Genomic DNA, 13,828 nt, shown 5'->3' on the forward strand with positions numbered 1-13,828 from the left:
GATGATTCCACAGTGTTCAGCTCCATTCTCCAATATTGAAGCAACAGTGCCTGCCTATAACAGAACCTGGATAACATCCAGGCTTGGGCTGACATGTAGTAGGTAACATTTGCACAACATAACTGCCAGGTAGTGGCCATCTCAAACAAGAGAAAGTGCAGCCATCTCCACTTGACCTTTAATGGCATCACCATCACAGAGTCCTTCACCATCAACATGTTGAGGGGGTCACCACTGAACAGAAACTGAACTGGACCAGCTATATAAACACTGTGGCTACAAGAGCAGGGTAGAGACTGGATACTGTGCAATTAGTGGCTCACCTCCTTACCCCTCTGACCTTTACAAGATTCAAGTCAAGATTGTGATGGATGGGTGCTGCCGCAACAACATTCAAGAAGCTCAACACCATCAGAACAGTTCGCTTGATCGGCGTCCCTGCCGCTGGACTCAATATCCACCCTCTCCATCTCCGACAGACTGTGGCTCCAGTATGTATTATCTACAGGGTGCACTGCAGCAACTTAACAAAGTTACTTCAATAGCACCTCCCAGTCCATGACCTCTAGCACCAAGAAGGACAAGAGCAGCGGTTTTTTGAGAAGATAAATCATCTCCAAGTTGCCGTCCAAGTCACATGCCATCCTGACTTCAAGACATATCACTGTTCGTTCATTGTTGCTGAATAAATATCATGGAATTCACTACCTAACACCAATGTGGGAGCGCTATCACAAGAAGGTCTTCAATGGTTTAAGGAGAAGACTTAAACTCTCAACCATCTTCTCAGGGCAGCCAGAAATGGGCAATATGTGTGCACCTTACCAACATCACCCATAGCCTGAAAACAATTAAAAAAAAATACAGGATATCCCTTTTAGCAAAGAAGGAAAAGAATACAATCTGATCTACAATATTGTCCAATATAATGAATGTGCAGTGACTGCAAATATTCTTTGCTGAGAGCCTGACACAAATATTTGATAATATAATTTGAGGTAATGTACTTCTACTGCACGAGAAGAATGAAAACTGGAGGGAGAACAAATTGGATTTACTTTGCATCCATTCTAGTGCAAACGACAAAAAATAGCAGATTGAGTTTTCAAAAAGTCATGTTAAATATTAATTGACATATTGAAATAATGCCATGGAAATCTAAGATTTGAAAATCAAATTATATATACCGCCTGTATGATTAATTCTTAGTTTTTATATACTTTCATGTAGGGCCTCTGTCTTTGTCTCGACTTTCAGTTTGACACTGTGGTGAAGGATCGACCAACAATTCTCAGCAAATTATTTCTGCTTCATTTCTTAAAACAAGACATTCCAGCTTTAAGCTGGGAGTTTTTCGTCAATAGGTTTGATACCTTGTCACTGGAGGCTCAACTTCATTTGGATTGCAATAAGGAATTTCCCTTTCCTACAAGTAAGTGCAGTTGTTTTCTCCTCAGATTTTCTAACCCCGTGAGGCCTCTTGCTGCAGTATAGGGTTTCCCGCTTTTGCCAACTCCAAAACCAGACAAGGGGCAGGGTAGGGCTTGTTTCTGATGGGTTTTTTTTTGCTGCTTGTACAAAAATGCCTCTACATTTCAGAAAAAGAAAGTAGCAAAGCGAGCAGCCATTTTACCAACATCACTAAAACAGATTGTCTAGTCAATTTCACATTGCTGTTTGTGGGACCTTGCTGTGCGCAAATTGACTATCGCATTTCCTATATTACAACAGCAACTACACGTCAAAAAGTACTTAACTGGCTGTAAAACGCTTTGGGACATCCTGAGGTTATGAAAGGCGTGATAGAAATTCAAGTCTTTCTTTTCAAAGCTGGATTTTTGAAGTCTGGCTTACATTTTAGAAGTTTTGGGTTAAGCCCAATCAAAAAATGGACTGTCCAGTCCAAAACCAGAAAGGTAGCAACTCCGCCTGTGTAACTTTGCACTGTCACTCATGCTGTGGGGTCAGCCAAAAGGAAAGGTATTTATAGAAGGGTGAGAATGACAGGGGGGTAGATTTCCATATTTACCACCAGGACATTAAGCATCACCTGGGTGGAGCGTAGAATGGAAAATCTGGCAAGGAGAATCGCATGCAGAAATTAATGAGGAAATTAAAAAAGACAAAGAAAATGCAGCTTGAGGTTTACCGTCTTCTAGAACCTTTATTGTTATTTCATACTTTTATTTATATAGCACTTTATCATGCCAAACATCTCAAAGCACTCTATACAATTATTTACTTTTGGAGTGCAGAGACTGCTGTTAAGATTTAGGCAACCATACTCTTTTCAAAAACGTCTCATAGACAAAAACAAGATGAATGGCTAATCTGCTATTGTTTTGTGGTTGGGGGAGATGTTGGGCAGGAAACAAGAACTCCCTGCTCTTTGAATAATGCCATGGAATCTTTACTGTGCACATGAAAAAGCAGACAAGGCTTTAGTTTAACGTTCCATCCAAAGAACAGCATCCCTCTCAGAACTGCGCTGGAGTGTCAACCTAGATTGTGTGCTCAAATCCTGCTCTGTGGCTCAAACCTCATATCTTCTGACCTAGAGGTGAAAGTACTACTAACTAAACTAAGCTGGCACACAGAATGACAATGCTACAACCACAGTGCTACAGAATTTAAAATAACAAAACAGTGCTGCATACCTGGTACTGCTATTTGCACTAAACTTAAAACCAATTTTCAGAAACTCTTTTTCTTGCATATGTGAAGTCAAGTTTTGGTGTTTCTATTCATATTTTTTGTCATCCCAATGCAATTACCTGAAAGCAAGAGATAAATCTGGAGGACTGGAAGATTGCAAATGTTACACCCCTATTCAAAAAAAGAGGAGAGGGATAAACACGGCAGTTACAGGCCAGTCAGCCTAACGTCGGTGGTGGGGATGCTTTTAGAGACAATGGAGGTAATTTTAACCCCCAAGAATGGGTGGGTTGGGGGTTTTTTGGTGTGGGACCACATCCCAGCTCCAACTCGCCCACCTCTGGGTTTAACCCAGGCAAGCTGTGTGCGTGTGGACGGCTGACACCAGGATATCCCTCCCCCACTTAAAGCTGGTGGGCTGATATTTAAAGGGGCAATGTACCTCATTGAAATACTTGAGATACTTAATATTTTTGTGTATTGGAAGATTATAATGAATTTAAACTTACCTGTTCTGGTTTCCCATCGTTTTCCAATCACGTCGGGTGAAAGCAGGCGGGAAGGGCCGGATCCATGAGGTGAGTGCCTTTATTGCACCGCTTGGCTGTTGGCCAGGTGAGCTTGTTGGGCCTGGATGAAGCGCTCCTGCTCCTCCAGGCCCAACAAGCTCACCTGGTCAACAGGACCCCCATGATTGGCTGGACACCCACCTCCGATTCTTCACTCGACCTCCAGCAACCTCCGATCTCCAAGTACCGGCCCACTGATCTCCTCCCCGGCCTGTCCGATCCCTTCCCCGGCCTGTCCGATCTCCTCCCCGACTGCGGCCTGCCTCCGCAAGCCTTCCTGCCCTGCAGCCAGCCAACTTGTCATCAGGCTCGATGGGCCAAATGACCTCCTTCTGTGCCGTAACCATTCTATGATTCTATATCTTTCATGTTTGAGTATGCTTTTCTGCAGCTATAACTGCTGTAAGGACAAATGTTGCTAACCTAAGTGATGCTGCCATGTGGAAAATCAAGAGAGCTCGCTTTGCACGAAACCGACAGAGGAGTGTGCGTTCCCTCAGGGACAGTGTGAAAGGCCCAGGAGAGTCAAAGAGAACACTTTCTCTTCCAGAAACTCTAAGCACCAAACTGCGTAAGTGCCTTTTTGTCTACAAATTGCAGTTTTGTTTGTGAATTTTATTGGCTAGATTTTACGAACTGTTGTTTCAGGGCAGTTATAAGAAAACTACAGCCAGTTCTCTAATTATATAATGTACAGATATAAAAATGAATGACTCTATTTCTGTCCTTGTTACAACTACATTGATTTTTATGGCAGCAACAGTGATGCTTTCTAGCTCTTTTTTTATATTCGCAACAGAGAATTAGACCAGTTTATAAATTCATAATGTAATAAACAACAGACAGCAGCATCAGCAGTAATTTCATTTCAGTTTTAAACTGAATCAAGTGCAGTTTCCTCATGCACTCCCAGCATGATTTTGAAGGATATAAATGAATAAAAAGCCCTTTCCCCGCCCTCCCTCCCTCCCCAAAAACATTGCTTGGCAAATAATGAGACTAATACGCCTCCTTTTCTGTACCACAAGTACTGCACTGAAAGGTCTCTAACTGAAATGTTGATGAACCTGCTGTGTATTTCCAACATTTTCTGTCTAGCCACACCACCACTTTTTTTTAAGGACAATGGTTAATTTCTTTTTTTCAGTGTGCACTTTTTAAAATTATGCCTTGAATTTGAGATGAGAGTGCAAATCAGGTTGTATGGAGAATAATGGATTACTCTATAGCTCACCATTCAAAATAACTTGGGATTCTGTGGAGGTCCCACTTCACCATTCAGTATTTTGTGGTGTTCCCAATATTTTGAGAGTTGTTGTTCTTGATCAGAATCTCTGACAAAGCCGGTAAGCTCAATGTTGCTAAAACACCAGTCATAAATCACATTGCATCACAATACATAAGAAAAGATATATAAAATAAAACTGGGTATGTGACACAAATTACGAGCATCAGGAGACTAACAAACTGTTTTTAGCTTTGCTGTTACAGTTTGTGGTATCATCTGAATCATTTGATTTAAATCATTGCTTTGAGATCTTGGCATTCAACTGATGAATTAACTGCTTCAGTTTTTCTCTCAGTTTATGATGTCATCTATATTCCTTGGTTGACACTACTGCTTTGCAATACACTAACAGGTATCTAGTATCCTAAATGCAGAAGGGTTTTGATTCCCTTCAAATTCTATCATTATACTTCATTTTATATATTATTCTACCATGATGACATCATAGACTCTCAATGTCATTTCAGTACTTTCGATTTATTAAGCCATAACATATAACACTAAAAATGAAAAGAAGGTAGAGAACAATTATTCAGGCCGGGGTTTCTGATGATATCTGTAACTTATAATATTATCTGAACCATCCTGAAGGATTTATAGACTTGATGATCACTCCCAACTAGTTATAATTCTATACATATATTTTATTGCTGAAAATGTTTAAATATAAAATTGGATTGGCTTCAAGAACAGGAAGATTTTAGTGAGGAATTAAATGAATATGTATTGTTTTGTGGAGGAGGTGGCTTGTGAGGAAAGTTTGGTGCCGTGATCCATGAGCTTTATTACAGCCAAAAATAGCAGTGTGATGATTGCTAGTGTTGATTCACCCTATTTTTCTTCTTCCTTCAATTTGGCCTCTGATTTTCTTCCTTTACTCATCCTCAATTGAATGAAGCTGGGTTACGTATTGGGAGCTGGCGGCCTGATCCTATTCTTACCTTACATTTATGTAGGCACTCTTTCAGCCGGAGGTGGGGGGGGGGGGTCATTGGATAGTAACAAGGGAGTGGAATTGTGAACATTTTTAAAAATCTCCCCTGATGGGAATACTGAATGCAATTGTAGAACCTCCAACCTGTCTTTAGAGGGAAAGGTGAAGTATAAAGGAGGTACCTACATGTCTTTGGAGGGACGACAGCAAAGATAAATGGCCGCTGCTACTGGCTGTTGCCTTCAATGCTGCCATTTTGTATAAATGAATTATATTGCGGAACTGCTTTCATTGAAATATGAACAGGTTATGAAGCAACATTTATATATGATCTACTTAACAAAACTTCTAACAATGCACAAATAATAATAATCATGAAGTGACATAATGGCGTTCTTAAACCCTGATGCAAATTATGTTTCCCGAGGCTGTAAAACACATTGGTTTTTAAAACCATTTATTAATTGTACAAAATAGTCCAGTCACTTACGTAACTTTTTACATTTACACCTTGTTCAAGTGTATAGTGTTTTTCAGTGCAAACTCATTCCTACCATCTTCATGTTCTTTGACAGTGTATAGAAATAAGAATTATTTGTATATAGATTCTCAGTTGATGGACAAAAACACAAAATAATCACTCAAATCCCCACAATTACTCATTACTAACTACCGAAACACTGTGTAATTGTAATTATAATTATAAATATGAACCTAGTTTTTGTAAATGTCATCCTTTCAAGAATCTAGCTCAGATAAGCATAGGACAACAGTGGAAAACCTGTTAAGTGAGCTGTTTTTATTTAGAAAATTCCAAGATTATATATGTTCTTATTTTGTTCACCATTTTTACAGCTTTGCGACTGACCAGACATGAGCAGTCAGCCCCAACTCTTGGTACAATGATGGAGCATGCTTTGCATGGTAAAACAATATTAATTTTTGTGTTAGTATTTACTGTGGCTTAGAATCTAAGTTATTGGTAGCCAGTAGTTGTTGTTTCAGTGACAGTGTATTATCAAATATAAATTCAGTATTGTGTTAAACGAAGCTTTGGGCAACAGGTTAGGGACTTAAAATTCTGGCCTTCCCAGTGATTCTTATGTTAAAATCTTTGCTCACTTTTTTTTCTGATATAAATTTTAAATTCATAGAAGGTACAGCACAGAAGGAGGCAGTTTGACCATTGTACCTGTGCTGGTGCTAGCTCTTCAGTTCCCTTTAAAATAATGTTTTAGTTTCTGCCTCAGTCACCACTTGTGGTAAGGCATTCCATGTTCTAATAACCCTCTGTATGAAAAAAAATTTCTTCCAACTTCCTTTTAGCGAAACTCCTGAGATTATGCCCCCTTGCTACCTCAGTACCTCAGGAGGGAGAGTCAGTCTTACAGTGAGCATGTCTGCTTGCCTGTGCAATGAGGACCTGGACTGAGCAGTTGGTGATGAGTAATGTGGGATTGGATTTAAATTACTAGACCCTAAAAGTGGCTGCTACATCACAAGTTGTCCTTTCATTACACTAAAGGTGGTTGTCTGTCACAAATCTGATGAGAAAACTCTGAGACTTAGGATGACAGCAGCTGGAAGGCATTACCTGGAGGCCTGGCGACAAATACAGATTGGGTTGCAGAGAGGCAAGCATCTGCTGTTAAAGTCCCACATCTCCAATTGGTTGAACCACTGTTCAAGGGGGTGTGGTATGTGACCATGTTATGGTCAGAGAATGATGGCAATGCACTCATATTTTATGCTGGGTTGTGCTGGTCATCATAATGCTCTTAAGAAATTTCTGGTAACTGCTAGTTACCAGTTGCTAGTTACTAGCTAGTTACCTAGTGAGGAACTTAAACCTGTGCTTGTCAGTTGTCTAATGACCAACTGCTGACTAATCTTCTTTGGGAGGATGTTAAGCAGGGTCGGTTTGGGCCAAATTGGCTCCAAGATTATGTTGGAAAATTGTAATCGAGTCAGCACTTTGTGTTAGATTGAGAGTAATCTGAGCCAGGGGAGGTTCATAGCGTCCAAGATACTGTTGGTGATTGACTAGCCATTAATGGAACTTGGAGGGGAAGATCCGCCATTTGGGCTTTGGATTTTTCAGATAACCCTGCAAACCAATGCCGATATGGGCAGGTGGTCCCAGCTGGGGAAGCAGTGGCAAGCTTTTTGGTATTTTTGTCCTGGTAAGCTGAATGGCTTTAGATATGTTGCTGCATACAACTGGGTGGGGGGCAATGGGGGGCTATGTTCTGGCTGTTACCAAGCTGTGCCTCAGTTCTGTGGACTTGGATGAGTTGGTTCTGTTCCTATGGGTCTTTCTGGCTGCTGGCCTTAGCGGAATCCTGGAAAATTTACTTTTGAGGTGCAGTCAGCTATGCGAAACCCAATGATGGAGCATGTTTTTATGATAAAACTAACCATTTGGTTTCATACAGTATAAAAGCAACTAAAATGGACTTTCTATTTTATGATATTATTGAATTCAAATACCTTTTGTTAGCAACTTGTTTGGTATTTAAATTGAATCTTCCCTTTACATATCGTAGGTGGTGTGCCAGTTGAGCTGGTTTCTCACTTAAGTTCAACTCAGTTCCATCTCAGTTACTATTTCTATTATTTTTGCTGCTGAATTAATTCGTAGAGAGAGAATGGAAAAAAAACAAGAGAACTGAATATTGTGTCTCGCACTAAATTTAGGTCAGCATTCTCCAGAGGATGATGCAATTATTAAGGATCCTTTACCAGAGGACGCTGGGATTGATCATCAAACAGTCTATCTGCTAATCACAGTTCTAATGAAATTTATGGCAAAGGATAAAAGCAGTGCTGAAGCTGATATCAGCAGCGCCAAAGCATTCAACACAGTAAAGCGACATCTGTATGTGTTGCTTGGCTATGACCAGCAGGAGGGGTGTTTCATGATTGCCCCACAGAAAATGCGAACTTCTACTTGCTTCAATGCCTTTATTGCTGGAATAGCACAGGTAAAGTATGTCGTTATTAATAAGGTACTTGTGATTGGAGAGCAAACATTTAGATTGCTTTAGGCCTTTTTAAAATGAATCTCTTGATCCTTTGAGTAGAAATTCAGGACTTTCATGCGTAAGTTTATTATTCAGTTTCACCCATTGCTTTTGAGGTCATTAATGAAAAAATAATAATATTGACATGCTTTCAATAATCTGTTAGAAATGTGTTATAGTTTATCAAAATTGTTGAATGTCTATTTAAATATTCTGTGTAAACATTTATTAGAATGTCTAAAATTATAAATGGGCAATACCAGTAATACAGATTTAATTTTTTTTCAAAATTACTTTATTTAAAGTAGTTCAATTCTCCCCACCCCCAGAAGAAGGTTTCCTATTCAATTCTAGGTGTGACAAAATGCTAAGTGTGTTCTTAATAAACACATTTCTGATTTTACTACAGATAGGGGTACATTTTTCAAGATTTCTATGGATGGAAAATCATGGGCCCATTCTGTGTGAGGTACTGCCCACAGCGTAAAGTCTTGCAAAATTTACCCCATAGTGAATGATGAAAACCTTTCCCCTTAATCTTTTTCACCGTTTTCAACCTTCAGGTATATACCAGGTAAGAACATATCCAGTGAACATGTCCTGGTCTAATTTGTGAGCTGTTTGGTGGAATGCCCCAACCCATTGGACTGGACCATGTAATGTTTATTTTTTTTGTCTTGGTGAGCAACTATCCACCAGGACTACAGCTGGAAATCAATAAGATGTTTCATAAGTATGCTGAGAATCTGAGTGTTTTACCTATTCTGGTGTCTATAAAACTGTGATGCACAAGTTATTGTAAAATTCCGATGTTATTTTTCCTCCTTTAAGGCACAAACAAGAAGTGGGATGGCAGACAGGCAAATCAGATGCCCTCAGGTCTCTGCCAATGTCACATCTGCTACTGTTATAGTAAAAATTGGGAACTTGTTGCCCAGAGAATTATGATGGGCCCCCAGAGAACCTGCTGTCAGATCTGTACTCACGCTTTTGGTCTGGTCTGCAATCAGTTATACAAATGCACTGGAGAGAGCGCTCACAAAACCGCAACAATCTCACCTTTTCATTCCTTTTGCCTACAAAACTACAGTGACTACATTTCAAAAGTAATTTATTGGTTATGAAGTGTTTCGAGACATCCTGTGAAAAGAGTTATATATATTTCCATTCCCCCACTCCGAAGAACAAGATAGCCCATAGCACGAGAGAGAGAGAGAGATATGCAACAGGTCGTGAACCCCTCCTGACTCTATCCAGCAACACATTCACAACTGCTCTGTACCCTCCTGCAGACCTCACCAACATTTTTTTGAAGAAATCTTTCAGCTCTCCAGCAAATTGGTTTTTGGTGGATGCTGCTACCACCTTTCTGCTGTTGCAGGCCTTTAAATCCTACAGCAGCATGCTGGTTCCCTTCCCCTAATGGGCGACTATCCAATCAGTGGTGTCCTTAGTGTCTGGCACTCATCCTGGTTATTTAAATTAGGCTGACCTCAGAAATTACAGCAGGGTCAGCCCAATTCACATCAGGTGGTAGAGATTTGCACGCAGCTCCTTTCCCACTCTGATTTTACCCATGTGGAAAATGCAGGCTAATGTTTGGAAAGTACAGTTACATAGCTATAATATTGTTCCTTTTAGAGGAGGTCCATTACTTGACTGGCTTGACTAGCCTTTTTATGGTATATGCTCACAGTGATGTAACACTAGCATGTTGCTAAATATCTCACCACTTGGAACACTTGACCAGAAAAGCCTCCTTCTGATAGTACAAGTAGTTAAGTGCTGCACCTGTTTGCATCAACATCATTTGTTATAAGCAGCCCCCCTTCCTCACTTTGAAAGAAATGTCCCTGATGGTGAACAGAACAGTCCACCAGATGGCACTCTTCAACAAATCAAGAAGTACACTTTCAATAATTGGATACCGAATGCTTTCCCATAAAAAGAAATTTAATATATTGCTACCGAAAGTAATTTGTTTTACCAATCTCAACTGAAATGTTGAATTGTAGTAATAATTTTTGATGAAAATAAACTTGGTAATTAGTCCCTCTCCTGCATTGATTAAACACGGTAGCTGTATTCCAGTCATTTATTGCCTCAAATTAGGTAACTTTAAGTTTTTATCTAAGCAGATGCTAGCAGGTACATCAGTGTGGTAAAGAATATAATTTTCATCTATTCCTATATTCCCAACATTACCTATAATGTTTGCTGAATCTCCTTTTAAAAAGCCATGAAATACCAATTGGTCAGAGGTGTATATGTTTCACAAAAATCAAATTTTCCCAGCCTACAATTTAAATAGAATTTAAACATGTTGGTGATGAAATTGGACATGGGCAGGGACGCAGAACAGACGGTACCATATTGGTCTCCAGTCATATGCTCTGCTCGATAAACAGTCCCATTGACTTCAAAAGAGCTGAATATCGAGGATGTCCTATAACGGGCAGCAAAAGCAATCCCGCCTGTTTTGCGACCCTGGCCAAGTTCAATTTCACCCCGATTTTATTTTACTGATTCAAGTCTACATACTGTTCTAGTAACAACTGGCTGTTGACATAACTGAAGGCTATTAATTTAATCTCTCCCTATTCTCCTTGGTTGCCTGGTATGCCTGCTGCAATTTCTGGTTGACCTCTGGGGCCCACACTTAGGCCTGTAATCAGATAATAGTTCCTAGATGCATTGCACACTGCACAACAATATCAAGACAGTTTGCTGACCTGATGATTCTAAAGCTAACTATTTTAATTTTACATTTAAATAATACAGTATTGTATGTTTTTTCAGAATCCAATTATGTTTCTATTAAGCAAAAATAGTCACTTTTTTGAAACTAGTTTTTATCCTGAAAGGTTCACAGGTTAAAGGTTTTTCATTTTGTGATTTTCATTTTCAGTGAAAGAAGGCAAAACTATATTTGAATTGATATTTCAGTTGCCACACTAGATTTTACTAAATTATGGGGCCATGAAACTAACAGTGCAGAATAGTTCTCTGATGTGCCACATATGATAATTTACAAGAGATAATCTACTTCACTGGCTTAACCAACTTGATATTGACACGTATTCACAGTTGTGTAAAACAAAAACTTACTAAAAGTTTGATATTTAATGCCATATTTCTTATAGGTTATGGATTATAACATTAGCCTGGGAAATCAACTCCTTCCTCTCGTGGTGCAAGTGCTTAAGTATTGCACCTGTCCACAGCTCCGCCATTACTTTCAGCAACCTCCACGTTGTTCTCTTTGGACTCTGAAACCTCATATACGACAGATGTGGCTGAAGGCTTTGCTCGTGATTCTGTACAAGGTACAAGTATTTATCTTCAACTGAATGTACATTGCAGCATTGGCTAGAGTAACATTTAAATCCAAAATAATGGATGGAGATTGCATTATAGAATTTGTCACATGAGAAAGACAAAGCTGTTCGAATGTAAACCTTCCATCATGTACAAATATAAATGAAATATTCAGTGTATGCTTTTCTGCACTAATTGAAATGTTACTGGCTAGACAATTATTGATTATTCAAAGTGGAGTGTAATAGAATCTTATGAAGTTGTGTTAGTATCTGCACTATCAAATTTTGCAAACCACCACACCTCTGGCTTTCAAGATATTTGCAATTGATTATTCGATGAATTACCACTGTTTGAATGACATTAGATCTCTATACTAGAATTCTATTTTAGATCTTTTGTAAGCAGATACTAAGTTCAAGACATGCCTTTGGTATAGCTGCTACCTGGAATATAGGCTGCCTTTTATAAGTATGACCACCAGCTACTATCAGCCTCTCTGATTTCTTCAGTAATTCAGTCCTTGAGAGTATTCCAAATGAGCATTTTTGGCCTTTTAGTGTTGGACCTTTTTTGTTGGACATGGTCATTCCCTGGCACTTATGTAATGCAGATATTACCTGCCACTTACTAGTTGGTGTCAGACTACATGATGTAGGATTTCCTCACTGTGAAATCGAGACTTTGGGCTCAATTTTGAAATGGTGGCGGGTTGGTAGCGGGGGTGGGGGTGGGGGGGGGGCTGTGAAGGTGCGCATGGCAAACCCGAATAAAAAAAACTTACCTTTTCTGATGTGATTGCGATGTAATTGATGATGATTCAAGTTGTTTCCAGATTTTGCGTCCGGCAGTCAGCCAGATTGATAGGCTGACTGCCGACAGGAGCTGCAATGCCGGGGGAGGGGAGAGAAAGAAAGAGAGCGAGACGTTATCCAGCGCTGGAACAGAGAGTGGAGGGTGCTGAAGATCTTGGGTGGGGGCGGGGGGGCTGAGAGGGAGACATCGGGGGCTGAGAGGGAGACATCGGGGGCTGAGAGGGAGACATCGGGGGCTGAGAGGGAGACATCGGGGGCTGAGAGGGAGACATCGGGGGCTGAGAGGGACATTGGAGAGGGAGATATCGGAGCAGGGTGGAAAGGTAGGTTTATTTTGTTTTTTAACTTTGTGCAATGGTTTTTTATTGAGTTTATTTTGTTTATTTTTGCCTGATCCGGTCCTTCACCAGGCTTGAATCGGAAGCCGTGGGAAAGCCGCCCAGGAAAGTTTAAAATCATTTTAACTATCTACTGTGTCAGAAATAAAGTACCTTAAGTACCTCAATGACGCACATTTGGTTCTTTAACTATCATCCCGCCGGCTTTAATTGCCAGCGAGACTTTCGCATTCGGGAAGCGTGCGCGCACACAGGTGTGTCTGTGGGAAACCTGGAAGTCGGGTTGGAGCCGGCTTCCTCACCCGCTTGGAATTTCCCCGATTTTCGCAGCTCCCCCCGCCCCCAACGCATCCGCAATTTCCTTTGAAAATTGGAGCCTTTGTCTTCACAAGGTCTGTGCGGTGGTCATTCCTACCAATGCTATCGTGGACAAATATGTCTGTGGTGAGGTTCAGGTCAAGTAGGTTACTCCCTCGTGTTGGTGCCCTCACCACTTGATGCAGGCCCAGTCTGGTAGCTGTGTCCTTCAGAACTTGGCCAGATTGGTCAGTGCTTTAACTTTCGGGCCACTCTTGGTGGTGGACATTAAAGTCAACCACATGTTGTGGGACTGGTGTCACATGAAGGCCAGACCAGATAGTTGTGGCAGGTTCCTTTCTTTCAAGGACATTAGTAAACCAGTTGGGTTTTTACTGAGAATATGGTAGCTTTGATCATTTTCCTGGTATTGGCTACAAATGGTGGGATTTGAACTCTTGACCTCTGAGTTGCTAATTCAGTACCATAATTACTACACTATTTTTCCCTTATTCCCCCTGCCCAACCTCCCTCATCAGTCTAACACGGACCACAGTTTTTATTGCGTGGCTATCAACATGCTACTTTGTT

At 40.4% G+C, this 13,828-nt stretch overlaps 1 protein-coding gene across 1 annotated transcript in view; it reads left to right on the forward strand.

The window, feature by feature from the left end:
• Positions 1-13,828, forward strand: part of LOC137326650 (protein unc-79 homolog) — a 180,337-nt gene that overhangs the window by 92,077 nt on the left and 74,432 nt on the right. Inside the window, exons 25-29 of the mRNA XM_067991943.1 lie at positions 1,231-1,432; positions 3,616-3,795; positions 6,302-6,370; positions 8,144-8,430; positions 11,613-11,795. Of these exons, the coding sequence (XP_067848044.1) occupies positions 1,231-1,432; positions 3,616-3,795; positions 6,302-6,370; positions 8,144-8,430; positions 11,613-11,795 (921 nt within the window). The remainder of the gene's footprint in view (positions 1-1,230; positions 1,433-3,615; positions 3,796-6,301; positions 6,371-8,143; positions 8,431-11,612; positions 11,796-13,828) is intronic.

Source organism: Heptranchias perlo, chromosome 10, assembly GCF_035084215.1.
Source record: "Heptranchias perlo isolate sHepPer1 chromosome 10, sHepPer1.hap1, whole genome shotgun sequence".
NCBI lineage: Eukaryota > Metazoa > Chordata > Chondrichthyes > Hexanchiformes > Hexanchidae > Heptranchias > Heptranchias perlo.